This window comes from Myotis nattereri (genome assembly GCF_964212035.1).
Source record: "Myotis nattereri genome assembly, chromosome: 19".
Lineage (NCBI taxonomy): Eukaryota > Metazoa > Chordata > Mammalia > Chiroptera > Vespertilionidae > Myotis > Myotis nattereri.
The window spans coordinates 11,712,234-11,738,357 of NC_138095.1; the positions used below are offsets into that span (position 1 = coordinate 11,712,234).

The 26,124-nt window shown below is 56.8% G+C and overlaps 1 protein-coding gene across 5 annotated transcripts; it reads left to right on the forward strand.

Moving 5' to 3' along the window:
• Window positions 1-2,660: 2,660 nt before the first annotated feature.
• BCL7A (BAF chromatin remodeling complex subunit BCL7A) lies at window positions 2,661-26,124 on the forward strand. 5 transcript variants are annotated; one of them, XR_013997258.1, is made up of 7 exons: window positions 2,664-3,119; window positions 9,965-10,046; window positions 12,352-12,448; window positions 15,023-15,190; window positions 19,374-19,495; window positions 23,250-23,543; window positions 25,240-26,123. XR_013997258.1 is itself a non-coding variant. In XM_081114219.1 (6 exons), the coding sequence occupies exons 1-6, from the start codon at window positions 3,028-3,030 to the stop codon at window positions 23,319-23,321; spliced, it is 633 nt and encodes a 210-aa protein (XP_080970345.1). In that variant the 5' UTR covers window positions 2,661-3,027; the 3' UTR covers window positions 23,322-26,124. The 5 variants fall into 5 exon arrangements, 2 of the variants coding, with proteins under 2 accessions (XP_080970345.1, XP_080970344.1); XR_013997259.1 differs by having other exon boundaries at window positions 12,352-12,526; window positions 24,922-25,963; XR_013997260.1 differs by lacking the exon at window positions 25,240-26,123 and adding an exon at window positions 24,808-25,080.

Consider the following 26,124-nt stretch of genomic DNA (forward strand, 5'->3'; position numbering starts at 1 on the left):
AATACATTTTACTTTTTTTTTAAGTATTTTATTTTTTTATTATTTTTTAAATATATTTTATTGATTTTCCACAGAGAGGAAGGGAGAGAGATAGAGAGCTAGAAACATCGATGAGAGAGAAACATCGATCAGCTGCCTCCTGCACATCCCCCACTGGGGATGTGCTGGCAACCCAGGTACATGCCCTTGACCAGAATCGAACCTGGGACCCTTCAGTCCGCAGGCCGACGCTCTATCCACTGAGCCAAACCGGTTTCGGCCCTAGGAATACATTTTAAAGTCCAGTGTTCTGCGTGGTCAAGGAGCACCAGGTGGATCACAAGGAAACAGGACACCATGAGCAAGAACCAGCAGAAACAGGCCCTCTGACACTTCAAGTCTTAGACTTATCAGACACAGACTATAAAACAACTGTGCTTTGATGAAAGAAAGACGCCTTAAAGTGTCTGCAAGGGGACAGGAAACGATAAAAAGGGACATACTGGATTTATAAAGAAAGCTTTACAGTTTCATCAGAGATAAAAACCAATTCCCTTAGGGCCACCTGGTAATACAAGTGAGTGAAGGGGCGTGACGCGCTGGTGACCTGGGGAGCTCTGAGGGGCACAGGGCTCCTCGGCTCCAAGTGGTCGTGGCCATTGGCACTGGGGGCCCAGATTGTACATCATCTGCTATTTCTAGAAAAGGCTCCATGTTAAAAAAAAAAAAAGTTTTTTCTTTTTTATTAAATTTATTGGGATGATATTGGTTAATCAAATTATATAGGTGTTAGGTGGATATTTGGGTTGCTTTTTGTTGTAGTAAATGGACCGTTGTGAGGGGTAAGCATTTTAAAGTGTACAGTTCAGTGGCATTAGGCACATTCACAGTGTGTGCAGCAACCACCACTGGAACCTTCTCATCCAGGACTTCCTCATCACTCCCAAAGGAAACCCCGTATCCACTGGAAGTCACGCCCCACTCCCGTGGCCCCTGGCAACCACCAATCTGTTGTCTGTCTCCGTGGCTTTGTCTAGTGGATATATCTCCTGTGAGTGGAATCATGCAGTCTTTGTCCTATCGTGTCTGGCTTCTTTCACTTAGCATGTTTCCAAAGTTCATTCACGCTGTGGCATGGGTCAGTACTTCACTCCTTTTTCAACGGCTGAATAGATACATGCATTAATCCATTGGTATTTGGATTTCTGATGTGCTATCTTCTATAATAATAAAAGCATAATATGCTAATTAGGCCAGATAGCTGAAGGACCTTCCAGACGAAGCCACTGCGGTGGGGGCCGAGGCAGAGGCAGTTAGGGGTGATCAGGCAGGCAGGCGAGGGGTTAGGGGCAATCAGGCAGGCAGACAGAGTGGTTAGGGGCAATCAGGCAGGCAGGTGAGTGATTAGGTGTGATCAGGAAGGCAGGTGAGTGGTTAGAGGTGATCAGTTAGGCAGAGTGGTTAGGGGTGATCTGGCAGGCAGGCAGAAGCAGTTGGAGATCAGGCAGGCAGGTGAGTGGTTAGGGGTGATGAGGCAGGCAGGCGAGTGGTTAGGAGCCAGTGGTCTCGGATTTCGAGAGGGTGCAGGCCGGGCTGAGGGACCCTTCTCCCCCTGCCTCCGTGCACGAATTTTGTGCACCGGGCCTCTAGTCCATATATATATAGCAGTTCTGTGTGGGCCTAAGCACCTATCTGCTGACCTGACCTCTGCATGTGAGGTCAGGGCTGGCAATATGAGACCTCTACATTAGGACTTGCTGTTAGGAATGTCCTCAGAATGAGTCTCAGGCTGGTGTTCTATTCACTTTTCACATTAGGAACTTGAGGTTCAGAATGGTAGAAAGACATGCCTAGAAAAAGGCCTGCACTGCAGTCCCTCAGCCCATTAGCCGGTAGCTCATCTACCCCAAATCAAAACCAATCAGGGCAAACTGATTGGTTCCAGAGTGAGTGGGAGCCAAAGATCTAACATATGGCTATGACCTTGAACTTCCCGGTGACTTAGTTTCCCCAGGTACTGGAATAGTTTTATCTCCAAGACCCCGAGCTTGCTGGCAGGGTCACTCCCACTTTCCCCAGCATCCATCTGGGCGTGAATTATCTCTGGTCAAATCGGTTTAGCTGCACCTGAACAAAGATGTGGCACCTGGGTTGTCCTGGTAACTGCAGATTCCTCCCCAGAACTACCCTGGGGCAGGACGGGGAAGAAACAAGCTCAAGCGCCCTCCAAAATGCGGATCGTCATTGAACTTTCCCAGCTGGAAGCCGTTGAATAAGCAGGGGCGAGTGTCTGCCCCGCCCCAGGCACCTTTCCTCTGACCCCAGTTTTCCAAAAGGACGCAGGAAAGGGAAGCGACGTCCTAGCGCGCGTGTTTACGCGGGGCAGAGCGTTTCTCCACTCTTTCCAGGATCACCTCGCGTCCCCGACCGCTGCCTGCAACTCCGATCGCTGCCTGCAACTCCGCGAAGTCGAGAGCCCCGCAGGAAACTTGCGTTATTGCACCCGCTGCCGCAAACCCGCAAACCCCGGGCGGCGGACGGGCCGCCAGGCTGGCTCCCAAGGAACGCGCCCCCTCCGCGGCTGGCCCGCCCTCCCCCGGGGAACCCGCGGCCTCGGGGTGAGTGTCCGCGCTCCCGCCCCCACCCCCGTCGGGTCGCCGGGCGCCCCTCGCCGCCTCCCCGGAGTGGGTGGGAGGCTGGCGGCCCGGCGACGGCGGCGCCCGGAGGCCGCACTGCTGGCGGCCGCGGCGGCGCTGCTCCCCCTGCTCGGTGCAGCTGCCGCCCGGCGCTTGCGCACTGGGCCCGGGCGCGCGGTGGCCCCGGCTTTGTGTGTGTGTTGTGTGTGTATGTATATATGTGTGTGTGTATGTGTGTGTGTGTGAGTGAGTGAGTGTGAGTGTGTGAGTGTGAGTGTGCGTGAGTGTGTGAGAGAGAGTGTGTGTGTGTGAGAGTGAGTGAGCGGCGGGCGGGCGGGCGCGAGTGTGGCCGCCGCGGAGCGCGAGCAGGACCGGGCGGCGCGCTCGCAGCCTCTCTCTCCCCGCCAGAACCATGTCGGGCAGGTCAGTTCGAGCCGAGACCAGGAGTCGGGCCAAAGATGATATCAAGAGGGTCATGGCGGCTATCGAGAAAGTGCGCAAATGGTAAGCGGAGGCGCCGCTCGGCGCCGCGGCCGCGCGACCCCCGACCACATACAAAAAGCCGGCGGGCGCAGCGCCCCGACCGCCCGCGGCCCGGGACTGGGAGGGGGCGGGCGGCGCGCGAGCCGGGTCACCTGCGCGAGGCGGGGGCCGCGGCCGCTGCCCAGGTGCGCTCGCGCCGGTCGCCCACCTGGCGCGGCGGTGGCGGCGGCGGCAGCCCGGAGGCGGGGGCTCCCCGGGCCGGCGGCCGAGCAGCGGGCAGTCCCCGCCGCGGCGCTCGGCTCCCCGGAGGGGAGCTCGGGGCCGGCCCCAGAAGCCATTTCGTTTTGTGCGAGTCACATGAAAGCGGCTTCCCGCGCGCCGGGGCCGCGATGCCGGCGGCGGAGGGGAGAGCGCGAGCTCCATTGTGCAGCGCCGAGCGGGCCGCCGCCGTCTCCGTCTCCTCCCCGCGCGCCCCGGGCGGCGCAGCGCCGGCCCCCGCGCCCTTGCCCGCGCCGGGCCTCCCTCCCTCGCTCCCTCTCCGGCTGGCTCGCTCGCTCGCCCGCTCCCCGCCTCCCAGGCCCGGCGCCCTCGAGTCTGCGGAGTTTGCAGAGCGCGAGCCGTTTAAATTTAGCGCTTTGGGCTGCCTGGAGCGAGGGCTCTTGGCGGGGAAGCAAGATGGGGGCGAGCGCGAGGAGGGGGCGCCGCGGGGCCCGGAGCGCGGGGCACCCCTACACCCTCTCCGCTCGGCACCCAGGCGCGGGGCTTGGGCGAGCGAATGTGGTGTGTGTGTGTTTTTTTGCCAGAAACCGGTCCTGGGCCGCGCCTGCCTCCCCCAAACCAGCAGCTCGTGTTTGTTTTGCGGAGGGAGCCGTTGTTTTGTTCTCCGAGCGCGGGGACCGGGGACCGGGGTTGGCCGCGCGTGTTTCCGCGGCTCGCGAGAGAGTGTCCTGCTGAGCCTCGTTGTATTGAACAGACTGAACGCTTGTTCGGCGTCTGCGGGGTCTGACTCGGAACCGGCCCTCGGGCCGGGCCTGGGGCGCCCAGATCGCCGGGTCGAGGCGGACTTGTTGAAAACTCGCAGCTCCCGGATTTCAACTTCATTATTTTTTTTTCCCACGGCTCCACCAGGGTCAGGGAGGGAGAGGAGCGGCCGCGATGCTCTCACGTGTCAGCGCCGGCGGGCTGGTCCGGACCCTTTATTTAAAGGATGAGAATTGGTCGCCCCACCCCCACCCACTCCCCCACCCCCCTTGGCGAGCTGTGTTTATGTTTAGGGGTGTCATTTCTTAAGTAACGCCTCGGTCTCTAAAAACCACAGGGGGCGAGGATCCAGTCTCGCCGGGTCGCAAGTTAGCTGTCCTTTCCGAGTCAACCCCAACAAAAAAGGCAAGAGGAAAATCAATAAAGTCCACGTGCTCGCGGGCCTCCTATGGAAAGGGCTGTCTGCAGATGGCCGGATGCCCGGCGGAGGGCTGGGTTTGGCTCCAGTGGGACAAAGAATTTTCAGAACCGTGAGAAGGGGAGGCTTTCCAAAGTTGAGATCCAAGTCCTCCGAGCCGTGGGAGCTCCCCTAGTGCGCCCGGCACCCCCCCAGGCCGACTGGAGCCATTTAAACATGGCAGAAACAGCTGCAGGCCAAAACACACACAGGAGAGCAAGCCCACGGCCCCTTCTCTGGTGGGATTCCCAGAGGGAAGGCTGGAGTGGTCCCCTGAGCTCCTGGTCAAAGAAGACGGGTGTCTGGGCCTGGAGCTGAGCAAGGGGCTGGGGGCAAGCGACCCCACAGTCCCTGCCCCAGGAGGCGTGGTGGGGCCTCCGCCCCAGGTTCCCAGCGAGGCAGAGGCCTTGCACCCAGACAGCTGCTCCTGCCCGGCCGCCTCCCAGCTGCTCTGCAGGGAGGGCAGATGGAAGGATGGGGTTTTCCACCCCGCGGGCCCCACTGAGGGCCAGGCCTGTGTTTGGGGGGAGGGGAGGAGAACGGATCTCCTCCCTCCTTTTGGGAAACAACTTGTCATGTCCTCTAAAGACCTCAGGCTTTGGGACCCCAGGGCCCGGCAGCCAGTTCACTTCCTGTTTGACCTTAGATAAACCAGGTAACTTCTCTAACCATGGCTTTGGGGTCCTGTCCCCCTCCTCCCCCTACCCCCCCCCCCAAAAAAAATAAGATCATGTTTCTACCAGCACTCCTCCCTGTACACAGGAGCCGCCATTATAAATGTTGTCTTTATGGTAAGGTGGGCTCCACAGAAACTTACATTTTGCTGATTTTTTTCTTTCTTTTTTTTCCTGCCCCTTCTAAGCAAAAACAAACAAACAAAAAAACAACATACAAAACTTTGCCTTATGTCCTGGGTTTCCCCTGCCTGGAGAAGCCAAATCTCACCTTCACACTGCCTTTAGGATGGGCCTTCCTGTCCCTCCGTCCTGCAGCCTTTGGGTTGTTTATTAACTGCGTGGCCACCTACCGTGCAGTCACTGCTGGCTGGGAGGCTGGGTTGCCAGATTTAGCAAATAAATTCATGGACACTGAGTTAAATTTGACTTTCAGGTAAACAACAAAAATAACTTTTTAAAATATTTCTCTGCATCGTAAGTATGTCCCGTGCACTCTTTTGGGCCATACTTATACGAAAACGATTATTCATTGTTTATCTGAAATTCAAATGCGGTTCAGCAGCCTGTATTTTACCCAGAGGATAAAGGTGGTCACGTCTGGCATGCCAGTCAGCGTGGAAGCCTAGGGTGGAGTTTCTCCCCAGCCCCAGGGACCCCACCCAGGCCCCTCTGCCAGCCCTCCCCTGCCCCCACCCCTGTCCCCCCAAAAGCCAGCCACCAGCCGTGACCAGCCTGTCCGGAGCTGTTCAGCCTCTCCTTCCTGCCTGGTGCCCCAGCAGGACAGGCGGGTAGAGTGTGAGGCAGCCAGAGAAGGCTGAGGGAAGGACAATGTGTGTATGTGGGGGGGCCCTTTCCGGAAACTCGGCCAGGTGAGGAGGCCTGGTGTGGTGGAGAAGAGCAGGAGGCAAAGGCTTGGGCTAAGAGGTAGGCTTAGGCTGGGGACCCCCTGGGCCTTTGGTCTGAGGGTCCCTCAGTGTCTTGTGGTCGACAGAGACAGGCCTGTTCCCAAGGATTTCCCATTGTCCCTGAGGGGGGTGGGATGGGGAGCCTAGGGCCTCACCTCGGAACCCGGGAGGGTGCCCTCCTGCCAGACACAGGGCAGGCCCAGTGAAGGTAAGGGCAGCTGTCAGCCAGGCCTCCCGAGGCATCGAGGACCAGCCCTGGGAAATGAACACAAAGTGAGGGTTTTAGAGCTCTTGCTGAGGGAGCCAAGTGACCCCAAGGTAGTCTTGCCCTTGGAACTGGACCTGGGAGAACATTGGAAATTGGCCTTGGCCGGAGATTCTGGGTGGGTACTTGTAGTTTATATAGGAGCCCGTGCTGAAGAGGGGCTCTGCTTCTATAGCTAGGACCTCACTTAGTCTTTAAACCCAGGAGCCCAAGTCTGAGGTGGAAGACAGATCCTTAAGCATGTGGTTACCGGGGGCCATCAAGGCACGAGGGTTCGGTGCGCCCAGGGGCGGCTTCATGGCAAGGTTGGGGTAGGCCCGGTGTCTACAGGTGGGGAGAGCTGGGGGATCTGAGGGGGCCTCAGACCCTGGGGAGGAGGGTGTGTGGGCCCCTTGTGATCAGATCATGTTTTTGAGAGTAGCCAGGAGTCTGGATTTCTATGTTGTCTGACTTTTTTCTTTTGCTTTTTTGTAAAGTTTGGCAAACTGATTCACATTTTTAAAAGCACTGTGCAGGCCGGACAGAACGGCCTGTCGGCCACTCATTTGCCACCTGAGATGTCAGGTAATGACTACAGCTTCGAACCCTCATTGGGGTGGGGCCGTGTGCCCGGGGTGATGGGTTTGGGGGCGGCAGTGGGAGCTACGCTGCTCCTCTGCGCCCATGTGGTGTGTTTCCCACGGCGCTGTCCAGCCACCCGCTTGATGAGTCCTCGGAGCTCACGCGACATGTCCGTGAGGTCCCTGCTCGTCGTCCCTGGTCCTCGCTCAGTGACTCACCCCTGAGCTCCGGTCCCCATCTCTGCCTGGCTGGCCGCTGGCCGAATGGCAGGCCTGAGGTCGGGCCTTAACTCTCTACCCTGTGTCCCGTAGCCCCTCAGAGTCCACTCCTAGAAATGTAGCGGGAGCACAGGGACCTGGGGACTCGGGCCACAGCTCGCCAGCTGGGGCATCGGGACAACCTGGTTGTGTTGAGCTCATCACCTGGAGGGCCTGTGACCTCTCTGAGAAGCACCTGCCATTGCCAAGATTCATCTCCACTGTTGTGTGGCCGGCAAACCCAGGTCTGGTCCAGGGTGGTCATGGCTGTTGGCTGGCTTTTCCTGGGGCCAGATCTGAAAGGTGTCTTGTGTGTTACAAGTCAATTCCTTTAAAAAAAAAAATTTTTTTTTCTAGTGACTTGAGAGAAAAAGGAGTGGGGGAGAGAGAGAAACATCAACCATGAGAGAATCGTTGATCAGCTGCCTCTTGCACGCCCCCTACTGGGAAGGGAGCCTGTAACCCCGGGATGTGCCCTGACTGGGTATCAAACCATGACCTCCTGGTCCATAGGTCAGTGCTCAGCCATTGAGCCACACCGGCTGTGTGTTTTTCGTTATTGTTTTTAACACGATCAAACTGTGGATTTGCTGTCCTACTGGAGCCCAGGCCCAGGCAGCCAGTTGAGGGCTTGTGAGCGGTGAGCGCCTTTGGTCATGTGCACAGGTACCAGCAGTTGGCACTTCTGCCCGGCATCTGTTGCTGATGTGCTCTGTGGAATGGATTCTTCATTTTTCACGGGAGACAGAAGCGCGGAAGGTGGCCTCTGGGGTCACAGCCTGTGTCCAGTCCCGGTTCTGCCATTGACTGGCTACGTGACTATGAACTAGTGGTATCTCCGCTCCGGACCGCCCGTCTCCCCGTCTATAAAGTGGGGTGATAGTAGTCCCCCTCTCATAGGCCTGCCGGCGATGTCTGGGAGAGAGGGCATGTAAACAAAAGGCTTGGCACGAGGCCTGGGCACACAATGGCTATTGTGATTGTTGCTTTGTCACTGAGACTGTTTCTTGGAACGCCCCTGTCCCTTCCTGGCACCTTCTGACTATTCAGGATGGAGGGGGGGGGAAGACTCAGACGGAGGAGGGTCCATCCTGCCCCCAGGGAGGCGTGAGTACCGGCTCTGGGGAGAATGCCTCCATTTCTTTACCCGCCACCCGGGGAAGGTGACCGTTCTTGCCACACAAGGTTATGGGAGGAGTAGAGCAAGCGTGTCCCGTGCTTAGCACAGAAAACATACCAGAAAGGTCACTCGTCTGATAGTAAAACGGTCCCTCGCTCCCTCCAGAGGTAACGGCGGGGCCCGCGCACCACAGTGTGGGGGGCAGAGGTGTCTGTGGTTTGGGGGAGGTGGTTTTGAGTTGCTCAGGCACCCAGAACCCCCTGTGGTGAAGGGGGCGCCTGGTGGCTGTGACGTGAGGTCCCCCAACCCCACATGGAGGGGAAGGCCCAAGACAGACCTGGGCAGGGAGGTTGGAGAAGGTGCTAGACAGCCCACGGACAGAGGTGCCCACCCATGCACAGTACTCGGTTCTGGCAGAACCTTGTCACCGGAATTGCTGAGGGTCCTGGCAACTACGCCACCTGTTCCAGGTGTGCATCTGGCCCCAGCCTCCCACTTCTCCCGAGATGGTGCCAGGGGCGTGGACCTTGGGGCCAGAACTGCCCGGGTTCGAATCCCAGCTCTCCCTCGGGCAGGTGATTCCCAGGGTTTGGGACAGGAAGGGATACGACCTGGCTTATGGACTGCAGGGGGTCAAGGTGGAACAATAATTTAAGAATGACAATGGCTTGGAGCAGAGTGCTGGGGAGGAGAGGGGGGTCGTTACTATCTTTTGTGAAGACCGGCGACCCCTCTTCCCCCTAGTGGCTGGCGATTTTCTCCTCTTCACTCATACGCCCGCCTCTGGCAGCAGGGGCCCTGGACACTGTCCCCCAGGAGTTTAGGATGCGGCCGGGCAGGGGCAGGGGTAGGCGCAGCTGTGCAGACGGGGGCCTTCGGAGACAAGGCCCCGAAGCGCCTGCCAGGCTCAGGACGGAGCAGCGGGAGGCTCGGGGCATCTCTCCAACCAGCTGCTGCCCACGGTCCAGGCTGGGCTTCCCTGTTACAACCCTCAGTATCGGCGCTTGGGGCCTGCCCTTGGGGTTTGCCCCTGCTCTCCTGCCCCCTCTGCTGCTCCAGAGGGCAGAGCGAGGGTGGTTAGTCCAGCTGTGTGCCCCTGCTCCTCCCCCCCCCCCCCCCGCCGCCCCCGACCTCAGACCCCACCCCCAGGAGGAAACACCTGGCTGGCCTGAAGCCCTCCCTGCGGCCCAGAGGGGCTCGGCTGGCCCGGCTTGCTGGCTCTGGGGGGGGGCGGGGGGAGCTGGAGGGACCTGGGGCCCAGTTCCCCTCGTCCAGGGGAGTCATCCTCATGGCAGCCGCTCTCCCGCCTCCCAGCCTTGCCAAGCACTTCCTTCCAGGCATCGAAGCCTTGAACACACACGGTCTGAGGTAGCCCTCACGCAGCCTGGAGAGCCTGACAGCCAGACGGGGTCTAGCAGATGGAGACGCTGAGGCTCAGATCGGGGAGGGTCCTGCCCAGGGACCCAGTGAGCAGCCGAGATGGGATACAAGCCACATCTGTATGACCTCGCGCTTGTCCCCTTAACCCCGAGCGGCCAGCGCATCACAGCTGCCCCGAGGGAGTGCGGTCAGGGCCCCACAAGGGGGGGAGCAGGGCCCTGCCCCAGAGCCCCCGGTAACAGGCTCTTCCTCCTCCTCCGCAGGGAGAAGAAGTGGGTGACCGTGGGTGACACATCCCTGCGAATCTACAAGTGGGTCCCTGTGACGGAGCCAAAGGTTGATGATGTGAGTATGAGGGGCCCGTCCTCTGAATACCCCCTCATGTCACCTCTTGGGCAGAGAGCCCCACGGTACCTCCGTGCAGAAGTGCCCCTTCCCCAGGGACCCGGCCACCATGATGAGGGGGCTGCCGTAGGGGTACCCACAGACAGGCGGGTGCTCCCCGTCATTGTAGCACCCGACTGTAGGCCGGGTATTGCCTCGTTTATTTCTCATGCTGAGTCTGTGGAGTTCATCTCTGTCTTCTCTGTGCCAGTGAGGACACAGGCTCAGAGAGGGGAGGCCATTTCCCCAGAGTCACACAGCAAGGGTCACGTCCGTCTTGACTCCGGGGTCCATGCTCTCTCCACTCCTGGAGACCCTTTTGTTCTCACCCCCGAGTTTTGCTCCAGGAGGGGTGGTGACTCTGCCCACCAGGGGGAGCCCCAGCGGCTGTGCTTGATCTTAGGGAGGGAGGGATGATGACAGCCCCTCCGGGCAGTTTTTCAGCTTAGAGGCTCTGAGACCAGGGACTCCCAAAGACCCCAGGTCAGCTACTCTAGTTCCCAGTCAAAATCCTGAATGGTCCCACCTCCAGGCCTTTGCAGGGGCTGTTCCTCCTGCCTGGAGTGCCTTTCCCGTTCTTGTGATTGGCCCCACCTCCAGGAAGGTGGCTCACACGGAGCCGCCTGGTTTCATTTGCTCCTGGAGGTGACAGGAGCGTGATTGGCAGGTTTAGAGGGGGTCAGAAAGGCTGGTTGAAAGCCCCTGTCTTTGGTTACCAGCCTTGAGTCTCCTGGGGGGAGGGGCGCTGGACTGAGAACATGGGTGCTTGTCACTTCTGGTTCTGTCTGGTCTGGGTTCGAGGAGCCACCAGAGCTGCCTTCCCCAGCGGTCCCGAGACCTAGACCACTCCGGAGGGAGACGCCGTGTGACCAGGCTCCTCAGAGGCAGCCCTGGCTCTGCCGTCGCCTGTGCCTTGCGCACCGTCAGGTGTTGTATAAACACCGTTGCCTTTGAGAAGACGTGGTCCCTGCTCTCAAGGAATTTATAATCTCGCGGGGGGGGGGGGGGAGATAATTATAGAACAGCACGGAACAGACATCAGGGAAGTGCCAAATGGATCGCGATCAAGGAGAAAACACAACATCCGGGCTGTCGGGAGGACGGGGCGGCTCCAGCTGGGCACAGAGCACCCCCGACGGACCCGTGATGTTGGACAGGGGACCCCACCTCACTGGGCCTTAGTTCCCGCATTCCTGCAGCGAAGCAGTAATGCCCAGGTCCTGGGGTGTCTGTGTATCTTTTTTTTTTAAATCCTTACCCGAGGACATGTGTGTGGGGTTTTTATTGATTTATTATTATTTTAGAGAAAGAGGAAGGGAGGGAGAGAGAAACACCAGTTGGTTGCCTCCCGTACACACCCCCACTGGGGATCGAACTCACAACCTCGGCGTGTGCCCTGACCGGGAATCGAGCCTGTCAGCTTTCGGTGTGTGGGCCGACACTCCAACCAACCGAGCTCCCTGGCCAGGGCTTTCCTGTGTGTCTTTTTATAAATTGTTTCCCTTCCCTGCGCACGACCCCACCCCACTCAGCTCACTTCCTTGTTCTGTCCTTCACCGTTAATGGCAGCAGTCCACCCCGCACCTCTTATATAAAAACGTCCTGGAGACACTGAAATGTGTTCAGTGTTGGCATTTTCGTAGATCGTTTCCCGTTATTAAATGAAGAGCCGCCTGGCTCTGTAATTGTTGCATCACATTACACTGAACGAACGCACGGTCATTTATTTAACGAGCCTCTTACCGATGGACACGGCGCTTCCGACACTGTTCCATTCCGGGTTTAAAAGTGGAACCCCACGCAAAAGCACCCCCTCCCCCGGCCCTCCTCCCCTCGTCTCCCTCTGTGGTGCCCGAGAGAGGCCGCCCTGGAGCCTGGCCACAGTGGGAGTGTGTGAGATCTGTGTTTTCCCATGGCTCCCCTGGCATCGCTGTACCTGCCCTGGGCGGGTAACCATGGCCTGGCCCCCAGACGCTCCCCCTGAAGGAGGAGGAGACCCCCGCCAGCCAGGGTGTTTGCGTGCCTGTTGGTGCTGGCCCCACAGACACTGGGGGTGTTTATCCCAGCCCCAGAAACCCCCCGCTGCAGGGCTCTGATTCCAAAGCAGGGGAGGCCCCTAACGGGACATGTTCAAGTGCAGGCCAAGGAGAGCCCTCCAGGGACCTGGGGGCTCCAAGGGGAGTCAGTCATGGCACCCTCCAGGTCTCGCTCCTGCCCGCACACACGCGACCTGGTGACTCCGTTTCTGCTCCGTTTCCTCCTCCAGAAAAACAAGAACAAGAAAAAGGGCAAAGACGACAAGTGTGGCTCGGAGGTGACCACGCCGGAGAACAGCTCCTCCCCGGGGATGATGGACATGCACGGTGAGCCCCCCGCCGCCCGCCCGCTCCTGCCAGGCCCCTGGGCCCAAGCAGCTCAGCCGTATTTTGTTTCACCAGCAGGTTCGTTCACATTCCAGGCAAAGGGGTAGGAGGGCCGGGCAGGCCTGGGCCTCGGTGCCAAGGAAAAGGCTCAGTGGAGGAGAAGGAACTCCTTTTCCAAGCCCCGCAAGCCCAGGAACATCAAGTCAAGACCTTCTTCTCACCCAGTGACAGCAATCTCACAGGAGGTGTTCTTTTTGCCTCCGAGGCCTGGCTTACTGCACAGATGGCTGTGTTGTATTTCCTGTTTCGCTTTGGCTACTGGGAAGCTCCAACCTGGGTTTCTGGCTTCGTGTAAATCCACGTCGACAGCCTTCCTTCCTTCGCTGTCTTATTTCAAAGCTTGTCACCAGCGTCCCACCGAGCATTTCCAGGCGGGAGACGCGCGTTAGCCAGTCTGCCGTGGTCTTGGCGTCGCTGGCGTTTATGTCTCCTTTTACCTTTTTATTTATTTTTATTTTTTTAAAAAATATATATTTTATTGATTTTTTACAGAGAGGAAGGGAGAGGGATAGAGAGTTGGAAACATTGATGAGAGAGAAACATCGATCAGCTGCCTCCTGCACACCCCCAACTGGGGATGTGCCCGCAACCAAGGTACATGCCCTTGACTGGAATCGAACCTGGGACCCTTGAGTCCGCAGGCCGACACTCTATCCGCTGAGCCAAACCGGTTAGGGCTCCTTTTTTATCCGAGAGGAGGGACACACATCCCAAGCCTGTGGCTCCGTGGAACGCTCACAAACTGCACTCGCCCATGGAGCTGGCCCAGATCAAGACAGAACGTCCCCAGGGCTCCCCCTGGGGTCCCCTCCTGCCCGACATGTCGTCGGTGCCCTGGGCGAATGGATCTCCCCTCTCGCATTTTTACAAAAATGGCCTTGGTCCCAGGTGTGCGGCACGGCCCAGAAAAGCAGCGTACGATTGTGGTCGTGTTTTTGAAATCACTGCTTGAAAAGCTGCAGTTTAAGGTGACTCTCTGTGCCCATGAAAGGGGATCCAAAGCAAGGGTGTATGTGCCCCGGGACCCCCAGGTCTGCCACCAGCACAACCACCAATGTCATCGCCCAATTAACTTTCTTTCCTTTTCTTGTTTTTTTTTAAAAAATTGTTTTATTGCTTAAAGTATTACATATGTCTCCTTTTTTTCCCGCCCTTGACAATCCCCTGGCCTCCCCTACCCCCCAGTGTCTTATGTCCATTGGTTATGCTTTTCTTTTTATTGTGAAAAATTTCATAAGAGAGAAGAATGGAGAGGGTAGTACTGCTAATCATCCCCATATACCTACCACCTAGATTTCCAATGATACATGACATTTCTGCCTCTTCTGTTGTTAAAAATGTGTTAACGTTTTTCTGATTGAAATGCAATGTGCATATCAAAAATGCACAGCTCTTGAGAGTAAAGTTTAGGAAATTCTGAAAATGGTATGTAGCTTGTGCTAGAGCATTTCTTTTTTTAATTTTTAAATTGATTTTAGAGAGAGAGGAAGGGGGAGAGAGAGAACCATCAATCACCTACCTCTATCACGCCCCCTTCTCCCCCCCGCCCCCACCCCCACCCCCACCCCCCGCCAACATGGGGATCGAGCCTGCAACCTGGACATATGCCCTGACTGTGAATCGAACCAGCGACCTCCTGGTGCACAGGACTGCACCCAGCCAACTGAGCCACACTGGCCAGGGCTAGAGCATTTTAAAAGTAAATTTCCCTTCATTGTGATACTTAAGTCTGTACCTGAACATTTGAGCACGCGTCACTAATGAATGACATTGGTATGCTGTGTGCCCGGTGTACGATTATCAACCCTAACAAAATTAAGAATAATTCCTTAATGTCTTTTAGACTTAAGGCTGTATTCAAATTCCCCAGTCATCCCCCAACGTCTCTTACCAACTGGCACGTTCAACACAGGATTTAAATAATGTTCTCACATCATGTTTAGCTGTTAGAGCGCTTAAATTTCTTTTTCATCTACAATAATCTTCCCTGATCCTTCTCCCCCTTCATGGTATTGACTAGCAGAGCCTGGCCGGCTGTCCTGTGGAATATCCCACTTTGTGGGGTAGCTTTTCTCTCCCTTTTGTTTCGGATCAAGTGGGAGTCGGTTAGAGGCGCGATCAGACCGGATGAAACGTTTCGGCAGCGCCGCCCCATGCACTGCGCTTCGGCCTCCGTGTTACTTCCGAGGCAAGCACACACGATGTCTGGTCTCCTCACCCAGGACCAGGCCTCAGACGCCCCCAGAGACTTAAAATGTGCCAGGCCTCTGTGGCTGGCTGCCTCCAAACACAGGGCTCTCGGAGCCCGTGGAGGGGGGGCGGGCACTGGGTGTGCCAGCTCCGGAGCCCGTGGGGGAGGGCACTGGGTGTGCCAGCTCGGGGGTTCCGGAGGGGCGAGTGTCCCCCTGCCTGGGACAGCGTCCTGTGGGCAGTGAGGCATGAGGAAGCTGAGCCCCCCACCCGCCATCCCCAGCAGCTGCGGGAGTTCACCTGTGCTTCTGTTCCCCCACCCAGATGACAACAGCAACCAGAGCTCCATAGCGGACGCCTCCCCCATCAAACAGGAGAACAGCAGCAACTCCAGCCCCGCGCCGGAGCCCAACCCCTCTGTGCCCTGCGAAGGCACCAACACCAAGGCCGACGAGGCCCAGGCTGAAGGCAAGGAGCTCCCTGGGGCCGAAGGTACGTGCCCTCAGGCCCTCTCCCCATCCGGACGGTCCAGCCTTCTGTCCAGGCAGGCGATGGCAGGTCTTTTTTTTGCTTCTTTAATATATTTTTATTGATTTCAGAGAGGAAGGGAGAGGGAGAGAGAAATAGAAACATTGATAATGAGGGAATCATTGATTGGCTGCCTCCTGCACGCCCCCCACAGGGGGTTAAGCCTGCGACCCAGGCATGTGCCCTTGACCAGAACTGAACCCAGCACCCTTCAGTCCACAGGCCGATGCTCTAGCCACGGAGCCAAACCAGCCAGGGCGATGACAGGCCTTTAAGGAGGCCCTGCCGTGCACCGGTCCTGGAAGAAGGGTGATGCCTGGGGCTCCTGTTCTTGGGGGGCAATTTAAAAATCACACAATCTAGCATCTGGAAAGTAAGTGTTCTGGAGAATGATAAACTAAGAAAGGGGCATGGGGAGTCTGGCCCCTTTATGGGGGATATTGTGATTTTAAATCAGTGGTCCGGGGAAGCCTCACCCAGCAAATTAGGCGAGGGAGGAAGCCGCCTGGGATAACTGGGCGAGCACTGTGAGCAGAGGGAACCCGTGCAAAGGTCCTGAGGCAGGAGCTTGCTCGGTGTGGCTGGAGGAGAGTGGGCGGGGCGAGGGGCTCAGACAGTGAGACCCCAGAGGAGGCGGGGCCTGGCGTGTGCAGGGTTCAGAATGCCACTTAGAAGACCCTGACTTTCATGCCGAGTGCACTGGGAGCCATTGGGAGCTTGCGTGCCGAGATCTGAAGGATCACTTTGACTTTGATTGCTGTGAACTTGGCGGGGGGGGGGTGGGGGGGTGGGGGGGGCAGGGTTGCTGCCATCATCCAGGTGAGAGAGGGTGGCGCTGCACCAGGGGGGAGTGGAGGAGGCGTTAAGAAGTGGTCTTAACGCCTGTGGAGGACGTGTAAGTGTGTTTACATGGGTCTGTGTTTGTTTATGTTGAGGTGTCTGGACCCCCTTTAAATGAAAATGTTCACATATAGACGGGCCCTGATTTACAAATGAGTTGACTTTACGATGATATGAATGAAAGCCATACCCACTCAATAGAAACCGTACTTTTTTTTTTTTAATATATTTTATTGATTTTTTTACAGAGAGGAAGGGAGAGAGATAGAGAGTTAGAAACATCGATGAGAGAGAAACATCGATCAGCTGCCTCCTGCACATCTCCTGCTGGGGATGTGCCTGCAACCAAGGTACATGCCCTTGACCAGAATCGAACCTGGGACCTTTCAGTCCGCAGACCGACGCTCTATCCTCTGAGCCAAACCGGTTTTGGCAAAACCGTACTTTTTAAAATTTGATCTTTCCCGGGCCCCTGCGGTGCAGCCGCTCCTCGCTGGGTGCTGGGCGGCGAGTCCCCCCCACAGTCCGCCGCACGGTCACGAGCCAGGGAGCGTGAACACAGGACGAGCTGGTCACATCTGGGCCGGCGCTTGCCAGCTGTGTGGCCTTGGGCTGACCGTGTCCACTCCTACACGCCTTCCTGTTTCCTTGTTTATGAGACGAGACAAATAAAAGTTGCCTCTCTTGTCGGGTCACTACAGGAAAGTAAGCGAGAGAGCAGAATGCTCGGCCGAGCCTGGCGCTAGGAAGGGCCTGGTGAGCCATTGGGAGGGCAGGGGTGGGGGTGGGGGGGACACTAGGGCGAGGCTGTGCAGGACCAGGTGTGGGCCACGTCCTGGCTGCTTCCCCGTCCTGCTTTCTCTAACCAACTGAGCTGCCTGGCCAGGGCCTGCATCTCCCTTTAAAGGGCCCATTGCAGGAATCCGATCCCAGGTTTAAGACCTCCTTTCATAACTGCCATCCTCACCCCCGTACTCTCCGCCGACACAAGCTCTCCAGGTCCAGGTGGGAACCCCACCAGGGTCCCCTTCCAGCCACCCCGGCCCCTGGTCCTGCCCAGGTGCCCAGCGTGGTTCAGGCGGGACCCTCACAGCGGGCCAGGCCCACCTGCCCACTGCCAAGGGCTGCCAGAGCTCCCCCCACACACAGCCTCCCCAGGTGGGTGCACGCCGCCTGTGGGACAAAGCCGGTTGGTCGCCAGCTGTCGACCTTGCTTTGAACTTGTTTACTGCTGAGTGAGTTCAGGGAATGACATAATGTTCAAGCTCCCTGGACTAAATTTAGGCCCCAGGAAAATAATTCCCCCTGGGTGAGTTCCAGTCCCGTTCCGCTGAGAGAATCAGGCCGCTGTGCCGACCCGTGAACGCGCCCGAGCTCCAAGGCCCGTTCCCACACTGAGCGCTCAGGCCAGGCCAGGGTCAGCGTGCCTCCAGGCCCCAGCCTCCTGCCTGGTTTCTACGCCTACGTCTGGGCCCCGCTCCCCACTCCCTGCTCCACTCACAGAGCGCATTCCACAGGGTAGGGCGGGACTGTGGTCGGAGAGGAGGAGGACAGTTACAAGGGAAAATGTTTGCCAAAGCAAACACATATCTACCTATATGTATAAAAAGCCAGCGACTGCAACACCATAACAACCAGAACGCAGGTCGCTGTGACGCCCACTTGTGGCCAGCGAACCGGCCAGATCCATCTGGGGGTAAGGCCAACCGGCCCACCTCTTGCAGCCCCTCCCCCCAGCTGGCCCCACCCCCGATGAGCCCCCACCACCCCAATCGGCCCACAGCCCCACCCCCCAGCCAACCCCACCCCTGATCACCCCCCACCCCAATAGGGGGTGGGGCTGGGCGGCCAACCACCTGCGACCCCTCCCCCCAGCCAGCCCAGCCCTGACCGCTTTCTCCTCCCGACAGGCCCGCCCCAATCCGCTGATTGGGGCTGGGCTGGCCAGACCCCCCTCCCCCCACCCCAGCTTCACGAATTTGTGCACTGGGCCTCTAGTTATGAAATAAAATATGACATGAGTGTGGATTTTTTTCTTTTAAATATATATTTTTATTGATTTCAGAGAGGAAGGGAGAGGGAGAGAGAGAGAAAGAACAATGATGATAGAGAGTCATTGATCAGCTGCCTCCTGCATGCCCCCTTCTGGGGATTGAGCCCGAGCCCCCGGCATGTGCCCTGACCAGGAATTGAGCTGTGACCTCCTGGTTCATAGGTTGATGCTCAACCACTGAGGCACACCTGCCGGGCTCTTTTAGTGTACTTTTAAAAAGCCAGATGACATGTTACTGGGACCCTGAGAGCCAGCAGAGTGGGACTGGGGGGCGTGGGGGGGGGGAATGTTGGTGCTGTGTACCCCCTCCCCCCTCTCGTGAGCTCTCCTGCTTTATGCCCCAAATAAGCTTCAGGCAGAGCAGGCACCTCCTCCTCCAAAGCCGCACCACAACCTGCTATGTCCTGCACCTTCCTTCTGCTAAAGGGACGTGGTTGGGGAGCAGGGAGACTAACGCATAAGAAAGAGCCCAAATAACGGGCGAAACAGGATTCATGAAATAAGCAATTGGTGACAGAATGCCATGCAGCCATCTTGTATGCTCTTGTACTTAGAGAATTTTTACATGGCAAATCTCCCACAATGCTGTGTGAGCCCCATTCGGGGAGAGAGGAGCATCATGTGCGTGCAGGGGGAAACATCTGGGAAAATGGGACTAGGTCCTCTAAAATGTTGCTGGGGTGCTGGTGGCTGTGGGTGGTGTGAAATCATTGGCGATTTCAACTAGGGGTTTTTTTTCCTGTATTTTCTGCTTCTTGCAAAGCTCAGTCATGGCTCTGACGATCAGAAAAAAAATACCCATATTATTAAGAGAAATGTTTACCAGGGGCAGTCCCCTCTGCGTCTGCTCCCCAGTGGAGAATGCGGGCTCTGTGCTGGGAAGAGGGAGGAGTCCGCAGCCGTGGTGGTTGGAGCGCGCTGTGGCCAGCAGAGGGCGCCGGCTGCATGCGGCACAGCCTGTAGCTGTTTTTTTTGTTTTTTGTTTTTTGTTTTTAGGTGCCCTCTAGGGACATTGGGCAGGTAATGGGTGTGCAGGAAAGGGTTGGAGGTCACAGGGCCAGCACGTGGCCTGGATGCTTAAAGCATCTCTAAAAAATAAGCCAGAGTCTCCCCAACCCGCCCAGCGTACGGTAGCCCTGACAGACCGCCGAGCCACCAAACTACCCCGTTCCCAGGTATTTTTAGTAATTGTTCCATCTGGCCCCGCAAGTCACGTGTCTGAAAACAGCTTCTGCCGTCTTGCTTTACCCTCAGATGCTTCTGACGAGCAGAACTCGCAGTCTTCCGTGGAAAACGCCGTGAACAGCTCAGAGAAAGCCGAGCGGCCGCCATCTGGAGAAGCGGCTCTAGCGGCAGAGACGCCCTCCATCTCTCAGGTACCCCGAGCCAGGCCTCAGAGGGGCTGCCAGGTCGGCCGGGTGCCCGTTAGGGTGCCGGGGGTGCATTGAAAGGTGTTTTGTTATTTTGTTTTGCCTTTCTTGTTGGACGATCGGAACTTTCGTGCCTTCGTGAGCGCCCCGCTGTGTCCGGCCCTGGGAGCGGGGGCTGCCGGTGAAGGGCGAGACACGGGCAGGGGTAGGAAGAGGAAGGGTCCTCAGCTTCCTCACTTTGTTTCCACAAAAGCAGTGCCTGCTCTCAGTGATCCAGTCACCTGCCTTTAGCGCTGGGGAGATGAGTCTTCAGAATCCTCAGCGCTGGATAAAATAATCTTTGAAAATATTTTGCAACTGAGCATGCCCCCCATGCCCAGACTCCTCTCTGGGTCATCACGGTTGGTCAGAACCTGGTCTGAATCGGTGCAGAAGCAGGTGGCCCGGGGGGATAGGAGCAAATGTCCCGGGTGCGAGTCCCAGCGCTGTCAGCTCACACAGACGTCAGCTTCAGTGTCTCCAGCTGCCAAAATGGGGTCGCAGAGCTGCCTTGGGGCTGGGGTTTGATGAGATGAGAGAACGTGGGTAACACACAGTGGAGCTGGACACAGAAGATGCCTCCGTGTTGCCTCGGCGACCGTGATGCCTCTCACTGTCAACCCTCTGTGCTCATTTAAAAGAAGGGGGACTCAGTGGTATCCCAGCGTCAACGGATAAAACCGTTGCCACGGTGCTGAATCGTTTCCGGCACCTGGGGATGAACTGACGCGTAGCCGCAGAAACGAGGGAAAGGGCAGGACCTGGTCTGCATGGTGTGCAGCCTTGAACCAGGCCTTCCCAGGGGACGCTCCTCTCAGACTCGAGCATCTACGCACCCTTGGGTCTGCACCCCCCCTTCGTGCTATAGGACACCCTCCAAACGCCCAGAGGCCTAGAGGGAGTGTGGATGGAAGATGTTTGCAGTGGCAGGAAGTTCATCTAAAGCAGGGGTCCTCAAACTACGGCCCGCGGGCCACATGCAAATACAAATATTGTCTTTGTTCCCGTTTTGTTTTTTCACTTCAAAATAAGATATGTGCAGTGTGCATAGGAATTTGTTCATAGTTGTTTTTTTTTTAACTATAGTCCGGCCCTCCAACGGTCTGAGGGACAGTGAACTGGCCCCCTGTTTAAAAAGTTTGAGGACCCCTGGTCTAAAGGGATCAATTTAAATAAATCTAGGGTCGTGTATAAAACAGTCTGGCATACAGTTGTTAAAAAGGGCACCACCCTAGCCAGTTTGGCTCAGTGGATAGAGCCTCTCTCTGTGGACTGGAGGGTCCCGGGTTCAATTCCGGTCAAGGGCACATGCCTGGGTTGCGGGCTCGATCCCCAATAGGGGGTGTACAGGAGGCAGCCAATCAATGATTCTTTCTCATCATTGATGTTTCTGTCTCTCTCCCCCTCTCCCTTCCTCTCTGAAATCAATAAAAATATATTTTAAAAAAATAAGTAAAAATAAAAAGGGCACAGTTGAGGCCAGCCAGCATGGCTTGGTGTTTAAGCATCGACCCATGAACCAGGAGCTCAGGGTTCGATTCCACTTGGCGTACATGCCTGGGTCGTGGGCTGGATCCCCAGTCGAGGGCGTGCAGGGGCAGCCGATCAATGATTCATCATTGATGTTTCTCTCTCTCCCTCTTCCTTCTTCTCTCTGAAGCCTGAGGGCTGAAGGGTCCCAGATTCGATTCCGGTCAAGGGCATGTACCTTGGTTGCAGGCTCCTCCCCGGCCCGGGCCCTAAAAACCAATGGAAAAATATCCTCGGGTGAAGATTTAAAAAAAATTAAAAAGGCAGGGTGGGGGTGGCGGGCGGGCACGATTGACCCAGGTACAGAGGAAGAATGAAGAAATATCCTCACCATGTGAACTGAGAAAAGCAGGTCACAGGGTCTCAGGCTGCATGAGCTCACTGATGAAAAGTCACCTTCAAAGCCTCTTGTATAGTTTGTGAAACCACAGTGTCCGCCGGGGCCTGCTGACCTCTTGAACTCAGTGGAGGGAAGGTCAGTTTGAAATACAGACTCACACTCGGGGGGTTGGTGGGGAGCATCGAGTGCTGGGGCCTGACCCCTACTCCCCCGATGTCTGAACAGTACAGGGGTCTTTCCTGTCACCCCCACTCCCATCCCCAGGGGCCCAGTCCTGAACTGGGGCCCCCTCCACCGTTTTCGTGCCCACACGGACACGCATCCTCGCCCGCAGGGCTGCCAGGCTTGCGAGCAGGACGGAGGAAGCTTGGCAGTGAAGCAAACAGCTTGATCTGGAAGTTTAGCCGTTACTGTTTTATTTTTATTCTTTTCAATGTAGTTTTGTTGATTTCAGAGAGGAAGGGAGAGAGCGATAGCAACATCAATGGTGAGAGAATCACTGGTCGGCTACCTCCTGAACGCCCCATCCTGGGGATGGAGCCTGACCGGGAATGGGACCGGAACCTCTGGTTCCTAAGGTCGACGCTCAGCCACTGGGCCTCATGGGCTGGGCTGATTTCTGTTTTGAGAGGAGCTCCTAGGCTGTGTCGAAGGCTGTGTAGGGAAGCTGTCATTCGGGCGAGAGCTGGTGGCAGCTCAGGTGTGGACAGGGCGCTAGGCAGAGGGAGAGGCGGGCGGGCTCAAGGGTCTTTGGCGATAGAGTTGATGGGACTTGCTGTTGGGCTGGGTGTGGGAGTGTGGAGAGAAAGGGGGGACTCCCGGGCATCATCCCCCTTTATCCCAGGAAGATGTCAGCACCCCCAACAGGTAGGGGATGGGCGACGTCAAGAGTTGGTGCCCGGCCCGTGTGGCTCACTGGTTGAGTGTTAACCTCTGAACCAGGAGGTCATGGTTCCATTCCTGGTCAGGGCACATGCCTGGGTTGCAGGTTCGATCCCCAGTAGGAGGCATGCAGGAGGCAGCCGATCAATGATTCTCTGTCGTCGTTGAAGTTTCTCTCCCTCTCCCTTCCTGTTTGAAATTAAAAAAAAAACAAACCAAAAAAAATCTGGTCTCAGGTGGTGAACACAAATGCAATATACAGATGATGTCTTACAGAATTGTACCCCTGAACCCTATATAATTTTATTAACCAGTGTCACCCCAATAAATTCCATTTTTAAAAAAAAAGTTGATCTCAAGTGACAGGTGAGGTTGGAGATGGAGTGGGACCGTCAAGGCAGGAGGTGGGAGAGCAACCGTTGAACCTGTTTTTGAGTCACGGACTCTTGGGAATTTGGTGACAACCACAGACCCTCTCTCTCCCCATGGCAACATACCCGGGCACACTTAACCACTGCCGAGCGCTCGCCTGGGCCGGGCACCCGTGCTGGGCCCCAAGGAGCAATTGTTAGCATGGCCAGGCTGGTCTAGGCGCGGAGCTTGGAGACGTGAACTTCAGAATCACCCTGGCGGTTACTCACAGGTTGGAGGACGGATAATGGGGGGACACCTGCTCCGGGAGGGGTGGACTGAGGGGGACCTTAGGGGCACCGGGGGAGGGTGCAGAGGGAGGTCAGTGTGACCCGGACAAGCAGGACCAGAACCAAGGCGACTCGCGGTTCGGGAGACCCAGGAGGAGTTTGGGTTTGAGGTTCCCTGCAGGTGTGTGAACCTCCCGAAATCCATGCTCACCGGCCATCGGGTCCTGTCCTCAGTTACTTCCTGGGCTGACCTTGAACCTCCCGGCTGCCCTGAACAGATCTCCTGGCCTGTTAACCTGCTGTTCTCTTTCCTTCCTCTTCCCCTAAGGATTTGGAAGGAGGGCCGCCCTCTAAAAAGATGAAACTGGAGACGTCGCAACAAAACTCCGAAGAGATGTAGACGTTCGGGGCTCAGGCTCCGGTCCGAGTTTCCCGGGAGATCCATCAGCAGGCTTACTTCTACGACTTCCCCGAGCGAGCCCTCGGGTTAGAACGACTGACTTTCCCAAGTTTACCAAGTGCAAATCCAAGAGAACCCAGAACAGCGTGACTTCTCAGACACTGAAGAACTTTCTGCTGTGAAGCAAAACCCTCGAATCTTGAAGTGACTGTCCTTATGGAGGTGGGTCGACAGCTCAGGAGTGTCAGACACTGTCTCTGAAGCCAAGATTACATTTGCGTTGCTGCTGTATTGTTTTTCGCCCCACTTCTCTCTCTAACGACATAAGCTATCTGAGGGTGGCGCCCATCAGGAATTCACGTTTCGGGGCTTTCCACTGTCCCACCGACTCCTCCCGCTTTCTTTTCGTGTGCCTTGTGCCCTTGAGGTGACCTCCGGCATGTTTCCCCCGTTGTTTTGCATCTCCCTTTGCAAAGCGCCCTCTCGGCTTTGTTGAGGCTGCCACTACCCCGGCCAGCCGGCCCTCATGTCACACTCCTCCCTGTACCGGGACTTCAGTGGGAACAGAGCAGGCAGGGATGGGGAGAGCCCGGGGCTGCAGAGGAGTAGGACCTTCGGCCACCTGCCCAGCCTCCACGGTCTGGTCCGAGGAGTCTCAGGTGTCAGGGCACTGTCCCCGAGCTCTGGCCACCCGATACGCTCACTTCCTCGGGACATCTGAACCTGGCGTTTCCACGTGGCCCAAATGGACACACAGAGCTCCTAGATCATTCTGGCACTTCCACCCTCTGCCCCCACCATACCGCCTCCTCCCACGCCTCCGAAGACGGGGTGGCTTCTGTGGCTGACTGCAGGATCGTCTCGAGGTGACAGAAAGGCCGTGGAGGCCGGGAGCAGGTGGCAGGAGTAGCTGGTGCTCTCAAAGGATTTCAAATCCACAGTAATCTGCTGCCCTCTGCCTCCCCCAGGCCCTCTAAGCCCCACCCGGGGGAAGGGGGTCAAGATTGCAATCCAGGAAACCCGCTTGCTTCTGCATAATGTTCCTGACACCACCGAGCCAACAGACGGATCCTGTCTTATTCCCAGGGTACCCTGCGGTCGGTCCCCCCAAGGAGCGGGCCTTGATGGTTCAGCCTTGAAGGCCAGAAGGGAGGCACCAAGGAGCTGGAAAGCTTTGCCCTCCAAGAAGGGGCGATCGAATCCCTGCCTCCATCCCTGCCCGCCTGGGGCAGCTGCTTCTCACTAAAATGAAGCTGCCCCCTTGGACCAGCTGCCCGAGTGCTTGGTTCTGAGGCCTGGTTGCTCTTCGTTCCTCTATGGACTCCTCAGCCCCCAGCCCTGTTCCCAAGCTTTCTTTCCTGCACTGGAGTTCCAACTCCCTTTGAGCTGTGTGTGGTGGTGGGGGGCGGGGGGGGGGGGGAAGGGTTGCGAGGTTTTGTTGGTTGTTTTCTGTTTTGTTTTATTTTGCTAACTGGTGCATATTCAGGTACCACCTTTGCCGTGGGGATCGCTCTCCTGACCACCGTGGGAAGTATCTGCCAGATTCCACTTTCTAAGAGTTTCTGAGGGTGGGGCTCTTACTTGCGTTTTTTTTTGTAAGGGAGCCCATCCATTTCCTGCTCTTCAAGAAGAAGCAAAATGTTCCTGAATCTCAAATACCTCATGCAAAAACGTCTCCTGAGATCAGGGGAAACAAACACGCGAACTCTGGAGATCTCAATGTTGAAGTGAGCGGTGGTGGCCGAAAGGTTTCTGTCTTAAAAAAAAAAATCAAAAAAATCTTATCAGTTTCCCGCCCTCGGGCGGTCAGTGCTCCGCAGTACGCAGAACGGCTGCTCCTTCTCCCCGTTACCTCTCAGCACTCCAGGCGGCTTTACCTCCAGATCCTGAAGGGTTTGAATCACCTTTTCCTTTGCAGCAAAACTCCATTTTGATGAAAGACGAATCGGGATGTTTATTTCCTGCTCTTTTTTTGGGGAACCGAGAGGTGATGACCAAGACAGCTGAAGGAGAGTCACGCACACTCTTGCACACGCATGTCCATCAGCCAGGGTCCCCTGCGCCCCCTGCCGGCCCCGCGGACAGGCCAGGCGAGTCCACACGGTGGGGAATGAGGACGCCGTCCACGACACCGAGGCGGTCATTCGTTTTTCTCTGAAGTGCCTGAAGGTAGGGGTGGGCCGGCGGCCTGGGAGCCACCTGGCCCCACCGCGGCCACGGCCGTGCCAGGCGACGTGCCAGCGAAGCCCCGCATTTGACGCTGGTCCAGAGGAGACTGCAAAATCCAGATGTGCTTCCTTCCCAGCAGCCCGCTCCCCGGAGCCGCTGTCCCCCTGCCCACCCCGTGCCACGCCCTCTCCCACCTTGGCAGCTGGCCCAGCCAGGACGGGGCCCTAAGCGAATGCCTTCCGCGGACACCAGGCCCCATGGCCTAAAGGGCTCCCAGGGCAAACCCGATCCCCCAGAAGCTGGGGAAGCTGTGGCTACACATTCCACAAAGTGCTGGCACTTACACCCTTACCCTGGAAGGCAGTCGGCTGACGCTGCGGGTGGTGACCTCCCATTTCCACCGGCGTCGTGGCTTGGCACATTCATTACCCCCAAGGACCTGGTTAGAGGTATAAAGACCTTTTTTTCACGTTACCTGATTTTTTGTTGTTGTTGTTTTCTCTTACGATTTTTTTTTTTCGGCGTGTTGTACAGCAGTATAATTTTTCACTTATTTATTCCATCAGTAGATATGGTTTGTACAATGTACAATGGTTCCATTTCAGAAAGTAAAAATAAAAAAATTCGGGTCACG